This window comes from Stegodyphus dumicola, chromosome X1 (assembly GCF_044657685.1).
Source record: "Stegodyphus dumicola isolate Sdum_Otavi_A_Nest chromosome X1, ASM4465768v1".
Lineage (NCBI taxonomy): Eukaryota > Metazoa > Arthropoda > Arachnida > Araneae > Eresidae > Stegodyphus > Stegodyphus dumicola.
Genome location: NC_140780.1, coordinates 9,713,909 through 9,736,891, shown reverse-complemented (window position 1 = coordinate 9,736,891; position 22,983 = coordinate 9,713,909). Strand labels below are relative to the sequence as shown.

The following is a 22,983-nucleotide window of genomic DNA, read 5'->3' as shown; positions in this document are numbered from 1 at the left end:
AATATTCTGTGGTTCTGGGTGTAAAATTGTTACAGTAAACAACTGTTGCTACCTCTGCCGTGTTGTTATCATGGAGTCGTCTAGGTAAAACATGGCTGAAAATTTGGTCATTCATTTTACAAAATCCGCATGCAGATCCTTTCTTCGTCTTGAAGCCCTCTGTATATATACTCAGATATGACGAATCAGGAGTGTTATACTCTAGGCTGATCGCTTCATCATGATCCGAAGCAGATGCGTGTTCTAGAGTAACAGGTCAATGGTTTTCTAGTCCATAGCGTAATAATTCATAACCCACAAAGCGTAGTCTTATAACGCCTGCAATCCGTGTCAAAGCTGCCTCCCTTCTGACCACTTGATCCAGGGCAGGAAGTTCTGAAAAAACTTGTAACGAGTCAGTAAAGGTGGTTCAATATTTTCGAAACCAAGAGGAGTTATGTCCTTTGGATCAAAAGTAGCAGCTTCCTCGTATGGCTGGTAAGTCTAGATCCACAGACATAGGTTCCATATAAAATTATCTTCTGTGTTATGATTCGTTAGCAGACTTTCAATATCTCCGGAGAAATATCTCAGTAAATACCTGTGGTCGTTTTCAGAATATTGATTAAAGAAACCACTCTCTGATATTCTCGATATATGGTGCCAGTTGCACATATGAAAAACCACGAAAGTGTTCAAGAAGTCAGATAGTTCTTCTGTAACCGAACCCAGGTAGAACCACTAGTGTTCAGCGACTTTACCACTTGACCGCTTTTAATGTTAAATATTTTGTGTAATTATACATATGAATTATACTTACTAAAGCAAAATACTTCTTCACTGACTCGACAGCTCTGGGTGGGCCCTGTTCTTCTCCGGTCATCTATATGTTTGGCTACTGCTTTACAGTTTTTAACCTTTGAAATATTAAGATCTTCTTCGACACAATAAATCGATCTTAGCTGAGTTCTGCCCGAAGGTCTATGTCCCATGCGATCTGCCAGAAAGATTTTTGTGCAGCAACAATCTTCATTCATTGTAGCCAGACGGCTAGCCCATTTAAGTCTCTGCAATTTAACGAATTTTACGATACCAGGTTGTTTGTAAATTTTATAAAACCCTAAATTCGATCTTCCTCTCCATATGATCCATTTTTTTCGACCCCCACCGAGAATTCAAAGTAAGATCTTTCGTTCAAAATTTCCCAGAGCTTCCTCATCACGTAAAGTCAATGCTTAAGTCTCTGACGCATAAGTCAAGACAGATCTTATAAAACTTCTGTAAAGAAGCAATTTATTTCTTAATTTAAGAAAGCTGGATTTCAATTAACTCTTCAGGACATAAAACAGCTATTCGCAGCAATGATTCCTTTATATATTTTCGCGGCCAACACATTTTTATTATCTATCTCCGTTCCCAAATAAATAAAACGGTTAACTTTTTCAAATTTATAGTTGCCAATTTCTAGGTGACTAAGTTGTAAGTCAGACTTTAACGAAGGTAAATATTTAGTTTTATTTTCGTTTAAAAATAAATTAATTCTTTTAACACTTTATTCCAATGTCATAAATGCTTGTTTGAGAGCTGGTGCGGTTCGGGCAATAATGCCAATGTCATAAGCATAAGACAGTATTTCAAGACTTAGTAAAAATATTTCCTCTAATATTGATCTTTAAGTCTAATAACTTTGTCGAGTGCTATATTAAACATGAGGAATGCCAATACATTCACCTGTCGCCCTCCGTTTTTTACCTCAAGCTGTTCTGCGTAATCACCCTTGTAACGTATTTTGCAGTATGTAACGAAATAACAGGTGAACTTCTTATTAAAACATAAATTTTATTCCCAATTCACGGAGATAGATAATTTAAATACAATTACGTCCGTTAAAGCTTCACACTCCAGCTTATTATTATAGTAGTTTGCATAATAAACTCCTTATTGAAATCAAGTGCAAGTATTAGTATAGGCTTTTGAGAAAGTTTTTCCTTTAGCTCTTCAAAGGCTTTTGTGCACTTATCTGTTTAATTTATTTTCCCTTTCTTTAAGTTTCCTTTCAAAGTTTCGGTTAGCGATGCTGCTATAGATGAGAACAGGGGAATATAATGATTATAATATCCCTCTAAAAATGCTCTGACTCGACTTTTTGTGGATGGCACGGGAAAATCAAGAATAGCTTTTACTTCGACTTCACTTGCCATTCTCATACCCCGACCGACCTACAGTATGTCGTATGTGTTTTACTTTAGCTTGAGCAAATTTACATTTTATAGGTTTAATGATCAGCGGCCTTTACTTTTGTCAAAACGGCTTTCAAATAACTTAGATGTTCTTCCCACGTATTTGAAAAGATTGCCACGTCATCTAAAAGCAAAGTTTTCACAACCTCGAAGGATTTCGGCCATCATTTTACTAAATGCAAAAAGTGCATTTTTAAGTCCGAAAGTCATCCATAGTGGTCTAAATGTGCCAAAACTTGTAACAAAAGTGGCTAATTCTTTGGACATTAGGTGTTAATGGTATTCACCAGTATCCCTTTGTTAAATCCAAAAGAGTTATATATATTATGCACCTGCTACAGTTTTCACTCGTTATTCTATATTAGGCGAGGGGAAGAATTGTGTTTTAGTCAACTTATTCAATTTTCTATAGTCGATACAAGGTCTAGGATCTCTTCCTGCTACTTCCACTAAAATCATAAGAAAAGTGTAATCGGAATCTCCTATTTGAGTTATTTTGTATTGAAGCATTTTTACCAATTGCTGTTTTTAATATATTTGTTAATCTGGGAGAAATTATGTATGGTTTACAGTGGATCTGTGTGTTTTCTGTCAGTTGAATATCATGCGTTATTAAATGCGTTTTTCCAGACCTATTAGAAAAGATTTTTTTAAATTCCAGCAGCAGATAATGCAATTCCTGAATTTGCTGTTTATTTAGCTTATTAAAGAAACTGTTTTCTTTAATTTCCTCAAAATTGAACAATGTTGGTTCAGAATCGATCTTTGGGAAATTTTCCTCCATATCACCGGTTTCAGATTGATCTTCTATAATCATAAGGTTAACCGATTCTGCTCGCTTATGATAAGGTTTCAACATATTAGCGTGGTAGACTTGATTATAGTCTTTTTTCCTTCGAAACTCACAACGTAATTAGTGTCGGATATTTTCTCCTCAATCTTCCCTTTCTCATCAGCTTGCGGTAAAATATCTTCGTCAGTCTCAATAAACGTCAGTTTTTCTAGTTTCTCCATTTCGGTGTCTATACTTCGATCTTCTTCACGAGATCTTTTTACTTAAGATCGTGTCAAAAAGGAATTTAGGCTTTCTAAATTTAAGAATGGTTTATCTTTGAACAATTGGGCAATTTTGTTACCCAATACATATCTGTCGGGATCATTTGCAGAAACAGCTCTCTTCGTCTTTATATGGCCAAGTTTACAATTAATTTAAACTTTAGCTAACGGTAGACACACTACTGGTCATTTAAAAGATATTGTACCCAGACATGTTTCCTGTCATTTTTGCGTTATTTCTGTATTTTTGAGAAATAACATCTACTGTGGCTCCTGTGTCTCAAAGAACAGGCATTTCGTACCCATTAACTAAACCGTTAATTGTATATGTCTCTAAAAAATCACCATTCGAAGATTGGCAATTTAACTTTTCATTCGGTTTTAAGCGAGGGCACTGAGGCTTAAAAGTTTCGTATGTCGCGCAGTCGAAACAGCGTGGTCGATATCTTTTGTCATATAAATTTTCTTGCTTCTTGTTTTGGAACTGATTTCTTTGTCGGTAATCTTTCTGGTATTTCGAATCATCCCATTTATCAGAATGCTTAAAATGAGGCAGATGCCCTATTTTTTTCACAAAATTTCGTAACGAGGTTTAAATGATCTTTGTTAATTCTTTCAGTTTGCTTGGCAGAAAATTTCGGTTTTATTGTTTTTCTCACATCTTCAAAATCTTCAGTTTTTTAACCATCTCAGTAGGTGAAATGATGGTAGTCCGTTCATCTATAAAATGTTCTTTGAAATCAGAAGTACGCTTTTTAATTTGATCAACCAGCACGAGATCTTTTAGCTGTTCAAAAATTTTAATGTTTAATCCGTTCAGCCATCCTTCTAAATAATTCATAGCAGAAATCCTACCAAGTACTTTTAGTTGATTTTTGGTGTTTATTAAATAGCTGTCGAAATTTTTTCGCGTTCAATTTAAATCGTTGTAACCGCAAAGTTTTTACATATTCGTACTTTTCGCATCCTCTTCTGGTTCTCTAGCAATAAGCTGAACAATATCAGGAGGCGGCAATGAAATAAGTCGAATCACTTGACTTTCAGCAGATATTTTCATAATTTTTAGCTAGACGTTCGAATAACACCAGAAATAAACTTATTTCATATTCTTTATGACATCGTGAATCTGATTTTTGAAGGCTGCTCAGGTAGCTGCGTAATTTCTACCGGATGTGCTCTTGTAGCCATTACTTCCAATTGAAGTTTCTGTAGATCAAAGGCTCTAATTCGCTCTACTCTCTCGCATTCTTCGTTTCGTTCTTTTTCTTCTCTTCCGCGTTCTTTTCCCTTTCTTCTCTTTCGCATTCTTCTTTTCTTTCCCTTTCTTCTCTAATTGCAGTAAGTAATTCTCGAGTAAATTCCTCCTCATAATCGGGTCTTTCAGTAATCAACTTATGCAACTGAGCAATCTTAAATTCAGGTCTCACGGTTAAACCTAATTCTTCTGCCAGTACTTTTAATTTCTGTTTTCTACTCCTAGCTAAGAATGACGTGTTGAACAAGTTACCTTTAAGAGGCTTGGTTTTTTAAATTGAATCTTAAAAACCGTACTTGTATTAAAAATATATAATTTTTGGCGAGACTTAACATGTCAAATACGAAATTTCCTGTAACTAATTGGAGGGAATTATTTGAACAAATTTTCCAGTTTGGCACAAAATAAAATATTTCTACGCCAGGTTGATATTTTAACTGACTATTCACAAGCCTCGTTGGCGATAACTATATAAACACCTTTGCCAGTTAGGCAATACAATAGAATTTTACCCACGTCATTTTGACGATTTTACTATCTCCACAACTGGTTGGTGATAACAAAAACAATTTTTGCCAGTTTGGCAATATAAATTAGCTGTAATACGTTGGGATGTCGTTACTATCTACCACACGCCTGCATGGCGAGAACTAAGAAAAGACTTATGCTTGCTTGGCAAGTACAATAAAATCACACTACATCAGTTTGACGTTACTACTTATTTTCCACGCTCCTGCTTGGCAACAAATTCAAAAACACAATTATCAGTTCTCTGTTTTTTTTTTTTTTTTTTTTTTTTTTTTAATGCCAGGATGGCTTTCACAATTATCGAAGTCAAAAATTCAACTATTCCAATAAACAAAAAGGTTTATGCAAATAACAGTAAAGCTTAAATAATAAGTTTTAAAATGCTTCTTTACCACAAATATCAATTGTAATTTTAGGCTGAATATTTTTAATATCAGTAGTTTTAAACAAAATCTTACACTATTTAAATATAAATCTGAAATGAAATACTAAAACTCAGTAAACACTTTTTTATAAAACCCAGAAGTTAATCTTATCTTCGGAGATCAGCAATATCCTGTTCTGACAATTCTTTGCTCTGACGCAAGCTATAGGTACACAGAAGATAACTTTTGAATGATCCGCTTCAAAACGGCAGACTTCTGACATCCCGCTTTCCTTGAAATAAAACTCGGCAATTGGTACTAGCAAACGTTTTCTCAAAATTTTATCAATATTCTGGGATTAGGAGACTAGCACCATCGAACTGATAATTGTACTCCTAATTTCCAGTATCTCGGTAAAACCTCCAAAATTTATAAGACTGTAGCGTATTTTGTAGTATGTAAGGAAATAACAGATGAGCTTCTTGTTAAAACATAAATTTTATCCTCAATTCACGGACGTGGATAATTTAAAAACACTTACGTTCTTTACAGCTTCACATTCTAGCTTACTATTACTATTATTTCTTTCTCTATGAATTTTTCATATATCTACTACTGGTAAAACTTTCAGAATAACAAATTTTAAACATTTTCTGACGTTGCTCAGCAACACGATACAAATATGGCGAATTATTACACGATACAAATATGGCGTTGCCACTCCAATAGCAAGGATAATAAATATAATTATTTGTTAAATAATAAAATATTACACCCTGTATGCGTACTTGAATTATGGGCTCTTTGTGAATCAAGGCTACAAATACAAGTTTTTCTGGAACTTTCAATTCATGCATAGATTTTATGAGAAGTTTTCTGTTAGTACAATCATATGCTGTTCTAAAATCGATAAAAAGATTGTGACTGTGGATTTCAAGTTCTCTACATTTTTCAAGGATCTGTTTTAAGTTGAAAATTTCCTCAGTTGTAGCTGAAAAAGCATACAGTGACTGTTTAATTTTTTTCCATAGCTCTGACAGTGGATGGAGTGGGCGTCAAAGCCGCAGCAGTGCAAGCAGATATCGGAGCCATCGACGGTATGGTGCACATAATCGACAGACTTTTAGGAATGCCCTATCAAACCGTCTTCTTAAAACTGCAGTCAGATCCAGATCTCAGGTAAGTCTTTCCTCTGGAAGTGAATGCCAACATGAAATTAAGATTTAGCGGTCTTCGTGGCTTCAAAAGCTAAACTGTGCCTGAATATGCGAATTTCGCATGACTAGTCACGTAATTACTCTTTAAGATTTTCGATTAAAGTACCCTCTGGTTAATGTGATCGCGGTTAATTTTATCAATCGGATATTGTTATTGATTTGCTGAAATCCCGCCCGTTTGTATACGAAAAACACATCGCTTATTGGCATCAATATTTCGGTTAATGTTATTAAAATTTTTCAGAATGGATTTTTTAAAATGAAGTAAAATCACCCAATAAGCGCGATATAAATTGTCAGTGACAGAAGTATGTTGCTAAATAAACTATTAAGTCGCCAAGCAGCTTGGTTTTGATTTACCATCTGCAAAGGATTCAGGATTAGGATTATTCAATTATGGCAAAACACACGAGGGCTATCTGCCTAAAAGGGATGGATGCTTTCGTAGAGGGCTTTCTAAGGGAAACTGGCTAGTATACACGTTACACATGGGGAAAACCACGAAAACGCCCAAGCAGCCAGCCCGTTAACGGGATTCGAACCTCGCCCCGAACTGCCAGTATTCAGCGTCTTTACCGTTCGGCCGCTGGTGGGCCCCCATCTGCAAAGGAGCTTGTTTTCTAGGATTTAGGAAGATCTATTGGTTTACTCGGAGTAAGGAAACTGAATTCTAGACGACCTTGATTTTTCGCGCCAAAATATCTGAAAACTACTTTTCTTTCTTACTAACTTGTACGAAGCAAATATTGTAATCGCGAAAAATTCCAGGTATTGTATTTGAACAAAAATATCCGTTTTGACCGCTATAGAATGCAATTTAAAGATGATTTTGTGTGACACCTGTACATAAGAACAGAATAAAGGACTCTTTTTTTTTTTTTTTTTTTTTTTCCAAAACGAATTATAAAACTGATTTAAAATGCATTCAGAAGAGACTTTTTCGTGGCGTCTGTACGTACGTATCTCTCATAACTCAAAAACGAGTAGCCTCAGAAAGTAGAAATTTTATATATAGGATTGCTATAATATGTAGATGAACACCTCCCTTTTTGGTTGCAATCAGCCGCGCCAAAAGTATATAAATTTAATTAGTAAATAATTTTAAAATCTAATTAATATTCTGACTAAAAATATTTTTAATTTTTCATGGTTTTAATTGAATTCCTGTCCCTTGGAGACTGTATATGAAAAGTTTTATTATAAATTATTCGTTTCTTAATTTGCAGCTTTAGCGCAGGTCATAGGCTTTTTAATTTACTCATTACTTTTATATATATATATATATATATATGTGTGTGTGTGTGTGTGTGTGTGTGTATATACACCCACCGTATTACTCTTCTTAGTGAGCTCAGTTTTTTTATTCTTATTATGTTGGTAAATTGTACATTGTTTGCTTTAAAAATTATTGAATTATGTTGTTCTTATCATCCGGTTAAGGTTGTTATGCTTAAGATAACCCGCATGTTATCGTTGTAGAATTATCCAACAATTTAAAAATTGTTTAATTGCGGCTAAGCCTAATTTTTTTTACCATAGCAGCCTTATTTGCTTACATTTGAAATTTAGCAGAATAATGAATGAAGTTTTTCTACACCATCAGTGTCTTTGCCGAGTGGGACCAAAAGGAAACTTTTAGTTTTGCGCACTGAAAAATCTGCCTTATCTTGCCTGCTGGCCATATTGCTTGTTTTTGTGTAGAAACTCTAATTTTAATTGTAAAAAATTTTTTTGATTGTTTTAAGTGTATTTTGTGTTTTATGTTTTTCAGTTTTTAATGAAAGTCTTTTGAGTTTTTATGTATTTTTTTTCTTACCGCGAAGTGAGAACTGAATTGAATGAGAAATCCAGCTCTAGTGAAATTTGAGGAAATAAGTGAACTGCAAGAAAAAATGCGTGCAATTTAATATTCCGTACAAGGTAGTCACGTGGTGTGCACATAAGCATTTTTTAAAATGAAGTAAAATCACTAAATAAGTTCGATAGAAATTGCCAGATACAGAAGTATGTTGCTAAATAAACTGTTAACTCGCCAAACAGCTTCTTTTTAATTTACCCATGCCCGAAGGAGCTCGTTTATCAAGATTTAGAATCATCTGTTGGATTAATCGGAATAAGGAAACTAGATCACCTTGTTTTTTCGTGCCCAAAAATATTTAAAAACTGTCTTTCTTTTTTTATATCTAAGTATATGGGAAAAAATTCAAGTATCAGCATCAACGGCAGAAGAAGATATCTGCCAGCCTTTTCCTGAAGCAAACATCATGGGATAAACTTTCTGAAGAAGAAAATGAAGATTGGCATTAAATTTACTGCTCAATATTTGAAAACCCCATTCCGGTATATACCTGGAATAAAGTCTTTAGATGTCGAAGAACAAATTTGATTTGTAGAATTTCCCTTTATCTTTTATTGCATATAATTTCACTCAAGTGATATTTAGTAGTATAGCTCTTTGGATTCTCCAGTATATTTTAACTAAATAACACATTTTGTTGTACAAATTTATTACGCCTTACCAGTAGACTGCTGGAAACTAAAACGACACATTCTTCATTATTAACCCGAAGAGGTAATTTGACCAGAAGGGCTTTAGGACTGTGTATTCCCACTGTGCAATTCTAAGTTGCAGTTGGATGTGAAGAATCTTAAGAACTAGTAAGCGAATAACCGCTTGAGTTCATGAGACAGTAAATAAACTTGGAAAGGGTTAAAAGACTGTTATTTAAATAAGGTTTAACAGAACTCCGTCTTGGAGTCGTACAATAAAGCCGAAACTCGGGCTTGAAGTTAAGAGACTAAGAATTAAACTAAACTAATCTTAACTAAAGAGATATAGCCGAAGCTATCAAGATTCTAACGGAGTTGGCCCCTTAACGTTTATTTTCTACGAAGCTATCAAGGGCCTAAAGTACGGCCGAGCGTAATAATAGCTTACGAAAAAGTAGCCTAAAAAGGCGGACGCGTGCTAGCGAGAATGTCTGGTATTTCTCTCACTAAGACACTTCGCGGTTAAATACTGCTCTCCCTCATTAGCATTCAGATGTGATTCTAAAACTACTTTCTGGCCGGAAGTGGTAAGTTAAAATTAAGAAGCGAGAGGAAAGAAAATTTAACTGTTAAATTAACAATCCTTACAGAGCTGTTAATTTCGTTTGGTCATTTTTGCGATGATTCACTATAAACGGCGAATCACTTTTTAAATTGTTACCACCAAATATATTTACTGTCGTATATTATATTTAAAGAAATTAAATAATGAAGAATCTGCATAAATGTATGTATATTTCTCGCATTGTGATAAAACAACGGTACATAAAGCCATCCAGTTTTGAATAACGTACGTCTCTACTCGAATATTGGCATCTGGAAGCCCGAATTTGGAATTTGTTTTATTATATATATATCACATTCTGTAAAACATTTATGAGTTTTTGATTAAGAAACTCGACTATTTCAAAGCGAGCAATGGGAACACTATTCCAAAAAATTCATTTTTATCTCCAGGGTGCGAGATTGAGTTTCGTAAATTCTAAAGATATGCACTTTTAAATATTTTATGATATTGCTGTTGAACCGAATTTTATGGTTTAAGTGCGAAGAACAGGATATTGCATAAATAAAGGTATCACAAAAAAGTTTAAAAACGCACCTTTGAGCGTTATATAAAATCTGAAAGCTTCAGATCTTTTTTTTTCTTATTTATTTTTAGCATTTCTTGCATAAATGTGTGTACCATTCCTATCCATTTTGAATTATCCGTAGAAGAATATACACTATAGAATAAGACATGTAACACTGTGTACTGTATCAGTACTACAGATTTTAAATTTGTGATGTAAGCTGATAAATCAAATTCTCAATACTCTAAATTTTTCTTTGAGTAGATGGAAAATTCCGTCTTATGATAAAGCCTTGACATATATGCATGGAAGTTTAAACATATAATTCCTTGGGGTTTTATAAATGTATAATACTTTCATACATCTTAAAATAAAGCATATTTTCGGAAATATGATCTCTGGTTCTAATTATACGTATTTAATAAATACGTACGTGTTTAATCTTACGTCTTAAATACGTATTTAATCGAAATTTTACATGGACTGATGTCTGAAAACCTGTGCTATTAGTCGGTACTTTTCCAAGTTAATTTTAAAGTGTGAAAACCGTCTAGAGATTTGCTAATGAGTCTTTAATGCGCTTTTCTAAATTTTTCTTTAATGTCGTTACCTTGTTATTTCGGTCACTGAGCATGTCCCCCACGTTTAGGTTTTGCGAAGCAAAAAGTGGCATTAATGTCTCTTCAATTGCTGTCGTTACTTTTAACCAGAAAAAGTCTTTTATTTACAATTCATCATTTTCGCACCAATTTATTCGTTCAGCCATTTATCGTTTGTAGCATTTTTGAAACTAACTCGTCCATTTCTTGTCTGTAACGTGGTAAAGCATCAGCAATTTCAAAATGGTTGAAAGGTAGTCGTTTTGCTGTTTTGCAACGTGCGCATGAGGAACTGTGCCCACCATCTCAGGAGCATATTATACTAATTATTTTTCTGCTACAAGCTGAAATATAATTATATAATTATTGTATTTTGTATTTCAGACCTACTTTTTAATGGAAACCTGTAGACACTAGAACAGGGCTCCTTGAACGTTTTTCAATCGCGACCTCTTTTTATCACGGAGATGTTTTTCGCGGCCTCAGATATTAAGTATAAAGTAAAAGTATAAAAATAAGTATCCTCCTGTAAATAATTTACTTCTTTGTCAAAAAAATATACATATAAAATGAAGTATTTTAAATATTTAGCAGATTGTAGCAGATATTTGACACTGCTAGATATAAAGCATCTTCAGCATGTTTCAACATTGGATGACATTTGTTTTTATTAGTGTTAAAGCTGAAAAAGTAGTTTCACAAAACTATGTTATGCTGAATGACAGAAGAACATTTAATGCCATTTCAGAAATAATGAGAAATCTAGTTCTAACTCCGATCCAGAATTCATCAAAGACTTTTGTGAGAACTCGAGTTTTAGGTTTAAATCGCTAGATAGCTTTACAAATTCCTTTTACACTTTATATAACAGGTAATTAATCTCATTAATATCAATGTAATCTCTTTATAAGTCTAATCTCATTAACGTCAATTGATGTAATTTCTTTAAAAGTTTTGTGAATGCGGTTTGTTTAAATTCAATTATCGAATTCAGTTTTCGTGACCCCAAAATTTTGATTTGCGACACCCTTTATTTATTAAATATCGTGGTCTTCGCACTTAAACCTTGAAATTCAATTCCAACGGCATTATCGCAAAATAACTTTAAAATGAGCATATCTTTAGAATTTCCGATATACAGTCTCGCGGTCTGAACATAAAAATGTATTTTTTTCGTACAGTGTTGCCACTGCTCGCTTTAAAATCATTGGGTTTCTTAATCAAAAATTCGTTAAAGTATAATAAAATGTGAAATTGATAATAAAACAAATTCTAAATTAGGGCTTCCAGATGCCCATATTCGGAGGAGGATTATGTTATATTCGCAATTATATGGCTCTATAGGTACTTTTGTTTTTATGCAGATTTTTAACTTCTTTAAATATAACACAGGCCGATAATATTTTGTGGCAACAATTTGAAAAGTGAAACGGACATTTAAAGCTTTCACTGCAAACTGCCAAACCGAAATTCATAGCCCTTTGGGCTAATAAGCAGAAATTAACTGCTTTAAAAAATACCACAAGTCTTCAGGTACGGGATATGGCTTAGTTTAGAATTTGGTTCTATGAGTGCCTCTTCGAAGATCGGGCTGAGCTTAGAAATTTAGGGCTATTTTCCGCTGACAGATATCGAACCCCGAGCTTCATGTTCTCTGTTTTTTGTCGAATGGTGTCTGACTGCTCTTTTTATGCAACTAAATGCGTGTCCACAAAATGTCTTTTACTAATTTGATTCCTCTTAAAATGAAATCTCTGCTAACAAGAAGCTCTTTCGTTGGTAGTCCAAAGCTTCATATGCAATCATTTATCAAGTAAGCCTGGCTGTTACGTTTAGCAACTGTAGCTATTTCCATGAAGTACGAAAGCTCATGTGTGAGACCTTTTAGCTCATATGTGAAATCTACTCTTCAATACCAGCCGTGAAGTCAATTTAGAAGACAATAGTTACTTTCTGTTGGAAGGCATCATATTAAAAGACTCATGTGAGGTCAGCCATCTGTTTTAGTTGTTGGACTAATACTCTTCTAAGGTTGATATCAATAAGAGATTTGTCTTAATAAAACTCCATACACAATCCATTCACCCATTGAAAAGCTCGTACTTGGGATGTCTGTCCTTGTATGAAAACTATCATTTTTAATAAGAATCGTCTATCACATAGGTGGATTTTTTTAACTGTTGTCTTGTTAACGTATGCAGAAAATACCATAAGATTCTAATTATACACGCAAACCTATTTTTGTGCGATTTTTTATGCAGTATATGAAAATTTCAATCAAATTGGAACATAATTGACGAAGTTATCAATTAAAAAATAATCAATAAAAAAGCAGCTTCATTTTTGTATATACCTGTCTTGTATGCACCGAGACATACACAAGCGTCTAGTGAAACAACAGTCGTCGCAACAACTGATCACCGACTACATGATAACTGAAAAAAAGTCAACTCTAAACGACTCTTAGTTCTTATTGGCTACTCGTGAAATTTTGTGTGATTTTTTTTTTTTTTAATGCGGTCCCTATCCACCGCACAAAAGCAGGTTTCGGTGTATATTTTCCAAGTTCAGAAATAATAATCAAAGGAGATGATAGGTAACATAATATTAATAAAATAATCGAAGGCGATCATAGGTAATAAAACAATTAATAAACTGTATACCTTGTGCGAAATTATAATCTCTAGTTCTACCAAATCTAGTTCTTAATTTACTGTTACCAAATGCCCAGCTGTGGTAAGATAGCTTTCCCGCAAAGCTCCAGAAAATAGCAAAGGAAGGCAGGGTTGCCATATTTGGCGCGAAATCGCCCATTTGGCAACAAAATCGACGATATAATTCTCGAAGCCAGGCCAAAAGCTATATAAACCTTGCCTGTGCGCGGAGTATATAGTAACATATATATACCACTTGCATTCGACCGATATTTTGTTATGCTGCTCCTGCTTGGAACACGGTCACTCAAACTCAACTGCATCAATTACAAGTAGTGCAAAACAAATTTCTGCGCATTATTACTGATTCTCACTATCTTACCCGCAATAAACTTTTACACAGAGACTTAAAACTTGAGACGATTACAGATTACATCAGAAGATCTAATGAAAAATTCTTCAACAAAGCTGTGCAATGTGACTTTGTTAATTACTCCCAAGTTTTTAATTATGAAATTCTCTTCGAAGATAGAAGCGTCAGACCACTTGCAGCTCACACCTTCATGGGAGGAGACGACAACTTTTTCACTTAGATCCTCAATTGTTAGCTATTTACACTTTCAATGCATCTGATTTTGATTGAAGTTCTTCCGTTGCTTCGTTGAATAATTGTATTTAAATTGTGTTGTATAGTTGTTTTGTATTATGTTGTATTTTGCACTACTGATTGATGTTGTTTAATTATATTTGAATTTGTCATTGGAACTATTGCTGTAGTGTATCTTCTCGTATTGTTGTCATTGATTTCCATTGTCTTGGGTCCTCCTTGAAAGCTATGATCGCTCGTCACCTTTTGCGAACTTGTCCGATTGGATTGTCTTGCTCCTTTTGGTACTTCTCTTCTTCCCCTTATCTCCGTTTTCTCATCTGAGATTTTCTCCACGTCCGGATTTATTTATGTCAAGTGCCCTTGGGCTTTAATTTTGGAACCGGCAACATTGCTCTTCGCAATAGCTCGGTCAATTATAAAGTCTAAGTCTAAGAAGTATATAGTGAGTTGGTGCGTCGTATCGACAATGTGCATCGTTGAGGTTGTCGAGTGCATCGCGAGCTGATGCGTGGAGAGTCTCTAGAGTACGTTGAGTTCCACGAACGACCGAACCGAGTCGGGAGCTATACTCTAGTGCTTTGCCGTGAAGCTGTCTTCACCGTTATAGCCTGAAGGCTGTGTCGCTGATTGTTTCAGCGTGTTTGTCGTACTTTTTCGACGACTGTAAACGGGTTTTTGGAGATGTCCTGAATAATACTGCCTAATAAATTGTGTTTTGATTCTTCATTAAGTGTTGTCATCAGTCATTTCAAATCCACGAACCCGTTGAAACGCAACATTACATTTAATAAATTAAAAATAGCAAACAGTGTTTCATTAATCGCTTTTATCAATATAATGAAATAAGAGTAGAGTAAAACCTGGCGCCTTTTTAAAATTCCTTTATGCACTTTTAGCTTGCTAAACTAAAAGAAAATTTGAAAAATGCAACATTTTTTATGCCTGACTTTTATATTTCTTTGGTTTCAGACTTGAAGTATAAAAACGCATACTGTCGATGATAGTTTAAAGAATCTGCCGGTTAATTCTGAATGAGTAGCAAATTAATTCTAATTAACTTCGTTTTGCTAAAACGTTCATAGTCGAAAATAATATATAGCTTGCTCTCTTTTAGAAGTTTTATAGTAATTTCAATTGGATATTCTCAGCGGAAATGTTTTTATATTATGATCTAATATGTTATTTTATAATCTAGTAATTTTAACAAAATTAATAACATAAAACATTTTCTATAATGTAAAGAATTTCATATTTTTACCGATATGTTACAGAACTGTGTTATACTGCGAAAAAAAAAATTGGGACAGTTCTCCCGTTCTACTGGGCCGATTGGTGCAATTCAATTTGCGTTTTTGATGTCTCGAAAGCGCGACTTAGGCTGTGTAATAACATTCCTCAGATATAGGTATTTGGATACGAAATCGGACTTTTTCTGAAATTACATGCCAATTGTTTTCCATATTTTGATTCTACGATTCAAATTATGTCGAAATGCAAAGGTTTGTAAAAATCGCACGAGTAGTTTTTAAAAAATTATTTCCTCAAATTTAGCTCCTCAGGGTTAGTTGAATTTTATATGTATTTATTTATATCTCTCTTTTTATTAAACTTATTATATTCCTTCTTCCAGAAATCGAAATTTAGGTTCATTCCAAATAAAATTCGGCCATTGTTTATGATTTTTAAAAATTGTATTTTTAAATAATTTTTATAAATTTTACGAAAAAATTGGAATTATAACCTATGAAATTTTTATCATTCCTTAAAGCAAATGTATTCTAGGCATACCTGCAAAAAATAGAGTTTTTTAATTCAAAATTTCCTAAGTTCCATGTGATTTTACATATTGGCGCGTTTTGAAATTTGGCATATTTGTTATAAGCGATAATAACGCCAAATGTGATTTTTTTTCTGTTAAAATTATTTGAAATAATGAACGATTACTTTTTTCCCACTCCTGCTATAAATTAAGAAGTTTGCCAAGTGTCAATTCTTGGCGCAAACTGAAAAAAAAAAAAAAAAAAAAAAAATGCTTCAAGATAAATTTTTGTATTTCTTATTCCAAGATAAATTTTTTGTATTCTTTACAATTGGCATGTAATTTCAGAAAAAGTCCGATTTCGTATCAAAATACCTATATCTGAGGAATGTTATTACACAGCCTAAGTCGCGCTTTCGAGACATGAAAAACGCAAATTGAATTGCATCAATCGGCCCAGTAGAACGGGAGAACTGTCCCAATTTTTTTTTCGCAGTATAACACAGTTCTGTAACATATCGGTAAAAATATGAAATTCTTTACATTATAGAAAATGTTTTATGTTATTAATTTTGTTAAAATTACTAGATTTATAAAATAACATATTAGATCATAATATAAAAACATTTCCGCTGAGAATATCCAATTGAAATTACTATAAAACTTCTAAAAGAGAGCAAGCTATATATTATGTAAATTTCGCATCAAATTTTACAAAATTTAATATTTAGTCAGAATTTGAGTCGTAGAATCGAAATATGAAAAAAAAAACTGGAATGTCATTTCAGAAAAAGTCCGATTTTGTGTCAAAATACCTACGTATATTAGAGCAATGCTATATATAAATCTAATACATATCTTAAGTCACGCTTTCGAGTAATGAAAAACGCAGTTTAAATTTCATCAATCGGCCCAGTAGAATGGGAAATATTGAACTGTCCTACTTTTTTGTACTTTAATTTAAATCTCTTCTCTTCCCAGTAATACTTGAAAAAATGTGCAATAAAACCAAATTTGCTGCTGAGCTGGAAAAAAATATTTGACGCATTTTCTGGGGAAAAAATTCAAAACTCATAAACAATGATTTATGACTTTAACGATAAAATTCCTCTCGGGAAGCAATGATGATAAACCGTGTTTTCTAAAACCATTATTTTGACCATTATTTTTAAAATGACATTAATGCTTATTTTTTTATTTAAATTTTTTAAGCTAAAATCTGCTGTAAGGAGTTTAGAGATATAATACTGAATAACTGAATTTCTTATATTTTGTATGCTGTTAGTTTTCAGAAAATGATCGACCTTTTATTGCACGGTGGCATGAAATGAAATGCCATTCTGCTAGAAATGTAATAAATATCTTTAGCTTGTGTTCTTGTTTATTTCTTCCTATTGTCACTCAGGCTTGATTCTTTGTCCTGTACTTAGTCGAGTTTTCACTTGCCTTCAAAAAACTTATGTAGATATATAATTATCTGAAGAAAACTTGTAATGTGAGTCTTTCGTAGACATATCATATATATATATATGTATATATGTTACGGTGAAACACCGAAATCTGGAGAATGTCGACTTATTCTCCGGTGAATGTCAACATTCACATAGTTGCTTGGTGTATGTCTGAAATATTTTCCAAATACTCTTATTTCTGACTTACACCGGTAAATGTGGACATGTACTAATGGTGCCATGTACTTATGGTGAATGTTGAACGTATAAGAATATTATATTTTCTTCTCCGTAATTCAGTGGCGAAAAAACGCACTTAAGACTTAAAATAAGGACTTAAAACACACAGTACATTCAAAATGAGAAAGGAAAATAATATAAGTTAAAAAACTTAATAAATTATGTGATTCAAATCTTATTTATTGCTGTAGAGTCATTTGGTTAATAGGAAGCAGAAAAGATGAAAAATATGCAACCGCCTTCGCCGGGAATCGACCCGCGGACCTCTGGAATACCGGCCCAGCGTGTTACCGTTACACCACGAAGACACGCTAGGGAAGTGGGAGAAATACCTTATATTGCAACAACTTAAAGTATTATGACACTTTTGAATTGCACAAGAGGCCCTTGCTTTTACAACTGCATTTATTTCTGGAACACTTCCTTTTGCAATGTCAGGGTGTACATATACTACTCTCTTTTCGATGTACACCAGAGCATATCTGTGGTTGTCGACATACACCGGTGAGGGTCCGAATGCAAAGGAATTTAATGCAATATACGTATTTGGTAAATATTGACATTCTCCGGTGAAGTCGACATTCTCCAGTCTCGGTCTTTCATGGTAATATATATACCGACTCTCCTTTGCTTTTCTCCTGATTTTTATGCATTTTTGCCCTGCTGCGAAGTGAGAACTGCATTTATTGAATGAGAAATCTGTCTGCAATGAAATCCCGGGAACTAAGTTTAAATGGTCTGATGTTTGGTGTATTTAATTATGGCAAAGCGCACTAGGGCTAACTGCCTAAGGGAAGGGATGCCTTCGTGGAGGACTTTCTAAGGGAAAATGGCTCGTATACACATTACACATGGGGAAAACCACAAAAACACGTGGTGAGCTCAGTTTTTTTATTCTTATACGTTCGCAAATTGTGCACTTTCGCTTTAAACATAATTTAACTATTGTTTTATGTTTATACAATTTTCAATGCAGATGCTAAGTTTTATGTTTTTTTTGCCTTGTTGCGAAGTGAGAACTGAATTTATTGAATTAGAAATCTATCTCTAATGAAATTTCAGGAAATAAGTTTAAATGAAATGCAGGAAAAAATGCGTATAATTTAATATTTCCTACGAGTCATAGGATGTACACATCAGATTTTTTTGATTTACTGAAAGTAGTGACGAAATGAAAACTTTGATACCCGGACGATCTCTGAATTTGTTACCCATCTCGATGTACAAGCAAATATCTTTAAAAATTGTCAAAATTACGTATAAGGAAATAAATTATAACTTGACGTTTATTTTCAAAGAAAACCTGTCCAATTATTTAAAATCGTATTATTATTCTGCTTGTTTGTGTTTTTCGCAAAACTGTCGATGGCAGTTTAGAGTTGTATTTGATTTCTCCTGTTGCTTTTATGTAGTGGATAGCATAAAAAGATTTCTTAACTAAGTTTTTATTCCAATTTTTTCGAAAACATAGTATTAATTTTTAACTTACAAAAACATTGATAGGCAAATGTGTAATAACAATGTTAATTAATAATCTTTATGTAATAACTGTTTTATTATATACATACTTCATAAACTTCTTCAAACAATTTTAAAACTTTGAATGCAACAGAATAAAAACAATCACAAAATCAAAAATTCGTGAACACAAATTATGTCCATACCATGCACATCAATTCACAATAATGAACATTCACACCATTAGTGGTGCCCACCACACTGAAACTTTCAAAACTATATAGGTAAACACTATATATCCAATTGGTTACACCATGCAGTAAGCTAAAATTTGTGTTTGGATTTGATATACATGACTAAATATGAGTATGTTGCCAAATGGCAGCTACGTGCATTTAAGGGTTAAACGATTTTTATTTAGGAAAACCTTTTCACAAATGTCAGTGCTTTCAGTAGTTGTGACAAAAATTTACAGTAATATTATTTACAGTAACAGAACTACGCTCCGGAGTTCATATTTTAGAACAAACAGCAAAAATTCAAAAGAATCGCTCTTCCATTTTCCTGTTTCCCCAGCAAGGATGGAAATAAAATTCTGAAATACTTCTCTCACAACGAGAAATTAAGGCTTATTGATCTCACCGTGATTGCAATAAAATTGATATTCGTAATTTTCATTCCAATGTTTCAGCGAAATAAAAGAAGTAAGAAAAAATAATAAAAATCTGAAAGTATTTTTCAGATTTTATATTACGCCCAAAAGGGCGTTTTTTAAGGTTTTGTGTGTTACCTTTACTTATTAAACATCAGGTTCTTCGCACTGAAAAAATAAAATTCAATTCAACAGCAATATCGCAAAATATTTAAAAGAGTATATCTTTAGAATTTCCAATACATAGTCTCGCGTGCTGGAGATAATTTTTTTTTTCCTTACAGTGTTGCCATTGCGCTTTGAAATCGTCGAGTTTGTTTATCAAAAATTCTTTGATGTTTAACAAAATATTAAATACATAATAAAACAAATTGTGGCTTCCAGGTGTCCATATTCGAATATAGGACTACGTTATTCAAAATTGGATTTTCTAAATACCGCTGTTTCTCTCCAGTGTGAGAAACATACATAAATTCATGCAGATTCTTCATTATTTATTTTCTTTAAATATAATTCAAGGCTCTAATAACTAGTGGCGACAATTTGAAAAGTGAACCGACGCAAAATGCCGAAATGAAATTAATAGCCCTTCTGAACAAATTGTCTCTTTGGACTAATAACAAATGTATGTAGCTATTGCAATCTTGTGGTGGTTACTTTGAGTACTTTGTAAAGTTCATTCTAGTTTTCTAACCTGTTATTTTATTTCAGTGCCTTTTCCTACCAAGCCCCGTTTCAATTCTCTGCAAGAATGCAAATTTACAGCACACGCGATTTTCAGATTAGGTAGAAAGAAAGAAGTACTTAAAGGGAGGTTTCAGAAAATGAAATCTGAACGTGTTCTGCCTGCTTGAAAGCCACGTTGATAACTTCTAATCTCTAGCGATTAGAATTCAGCGTCGTTGAGTGATTTTTGCCATTGGCTTTGTTTACACCGACTTCGGTCGGTTTGCATGTGAAAACTAAATTAACCTGTTAAGCCATTATTCTAGACCAGAGATTTTTAACCGACGTTACGCGTACCACTAGTGGTATTCAAGAGAAAAATAGGTGATACGCAAAGAAAAAAAATTGAATGAAAAAGTAATTTTAACGACTAAATTCAAAATTCTCGTGAAGAAAAAGAACAATTGATAAAAATTTTCTGTGATCGAACTCTAACTGAATATTTCAAAAATAACACACTCGTTAACATTTGGCTGAACCGAAAAAAAGAATTTAAAGGCATTTCAAATAAATCAATTTTTGCACAACCTGTTTGTGTGAAGAAGGATTTTCTTCCATGCTATATTAAAAAAAAACAGAGAACAAAGTTAAAAGTGGATGGAAATTTGCGGTTAAAACTAAGTGAAATATGACTAGTCATTAAAGAAAACTGATCTCTTTAAAACAGGCCTAAATTTCACAATAAATTTTAGAATTAAATATTAAAACTTAAATTTTTATAATTAAAGTGGTAACCAATTTTAATATAATTTTTATGTGTGCATATTTAATACAAATAGCCAACAGGTTGTGCAAATGGCAAAATATATTTTTTAAATGTTTCTATTGAGAAAGTGAAAAATAATCATTTGAAAAAATGTAGTGGTGGTACTAAAGTTTTTCAATTTTTGTTTAGAGGGTACGCGTTAGTCAAAAGACTGTTTACATAAATCACTTGCTTCTTCCTGCCGTAAGCTTATTACAATCCATTGCGGTTTTGCCTAACGCCCCAAACAGTTTCGTTTTAGAAAGGATTAAAAACGTTTTAAACCGATATCTTCTGTCTTAGGGCCGAATTCAGGCTTAAAAAATCACAAATTAGCGATCTGTTAAGAAAGTTTCCGGAATGCTCACACTTTTGTGAGTGATTTTCCATCTCACATTTTCTAATCGCTAATTTGTGGTTTTCTCGGACGGATTTCTGCGTTACACGGATGGCGCAGTCGACTTTTATCGCCTTTAAATGGTGATTTTGTTTGGGGCGATGTTTTTTAAGGGTATACAACATATTAAACCTGTGTAAAAGAAGGTTATGTTTAGATTCCAACCCTCATTTCGTTTAGCAATATTGCATGCAGCCCCATTTACCCCCTGGTGGTGAGTTTTTGAACAGAAAATAAATTCCCATGATCTCCTTTACACGATTATCAAGTTTGATAACATTTAATCCAGCAGTTTTAATTTTATGACTAACTGGAACTTTAATTATAACTACACTGTACTTTTGTGTTCTTAAAGAGTAATGCAACAGGGCATTCATAAATAAAGTAATTGAAATATTGCATCGCGTATACGTGTTGAATATTCTCATTGAACTTGAACCACCGAATTAAACTTTTGAAATTTGAGCAACTGACGATTATATCAATGATTTTGTTTTTTCATGAATTGTAACTGGAAAAATACAGGTTAAATAGTAATCTTAATCCATTATTAGAGTTTTACTATTCCCAATGAATTGCAGATTTTCATCATTTAATGGCCACTCTAATCATACTTTAACCCTTTGACTACTAGCGGAACATATATGTTCCACTAAAAGTTTAAAAATTACTGCTGGGTCAAAAATTGCTAAGAATCTCCTGAATGTTAGGGGATCATCTTCCAATAGCTGGAAAATCAAGACACCGCTGTGATCGTAGTACACAAATGAACATAGATAAAAGAACAAATGTGAATTGCCCAATGTTTAATGTTGGGTTATGCAAAGAATGCTTTACCCTGTACCATACGATGTAAAATCCATTTCATACAATAAAGGTTTCCAGGTGTGCGTATAGTAAGTCGATGGTTACGTGTGGGACATATGTACTTCACCATTAACTATGGTTGGGGCATATGTGTTCCACTCTTTGGCTTGAAAACCGTTTGTCAAAAAAATCCCAGATGCTAAATATACATTATTTATGACATATTTTGTTCACTTGGATAGAATATAGTATCTGCTATCTTGAATTTAACTTTAAGCGGCAGTTATATAGTCAATAATTTAAACATTCTCGTGTTTTGGGCAATGAGAGCAAGAAAATTAAAAATCACAACTGGTTACAAATCTTTCAGGTATTTTACTACTTCGTATTGTATTTCATTCCATCATTTCCTATATGCAGACCTTCTCTGGTTTGAAAGTTTGTTTGCTTTCCGATTCAGTGGCTGATCATATGAATTCCGCAATACTCCAATTGTACGAAAAATTTACAGTTACCGATTGAATTTCCAGTTTGTTAAAAAATAATTTTTGTTTAGAGAAAATTAAGGTTTTAAGATTATGCTCAATATTTATGGATTTCGACGCAACTCCAAATACACTGC

At 33.3% G+C, this 22,983-nt stretch overlaps 1 protein-coding gene across 3 annotated transcripts in view; it reads left to right on the top strand.

Annotated features, from left to right (window-relative positions):
* The window catches only part of LOC118181971 (fasciclin-1-like), a 330,859-nt gene that overhangs the window by 239,585 nt on the left and 68,291 nt on the right, over positions 1–22,983 (top strand). For all 3 annotated transcript variants that reach the window (XM_085808714.1, XM_085808713.1, XM_085808715.1), the window contains exon 10: positions 6,455–6,602. In XM_085808714.1, the coding sequence (XP_085664840.1) occupies positions 6,455–6,602 (148 nt within the window). The remainder of the gene's footprint in view (positions 1–6,454; positions 6,603–22,983) is intronic.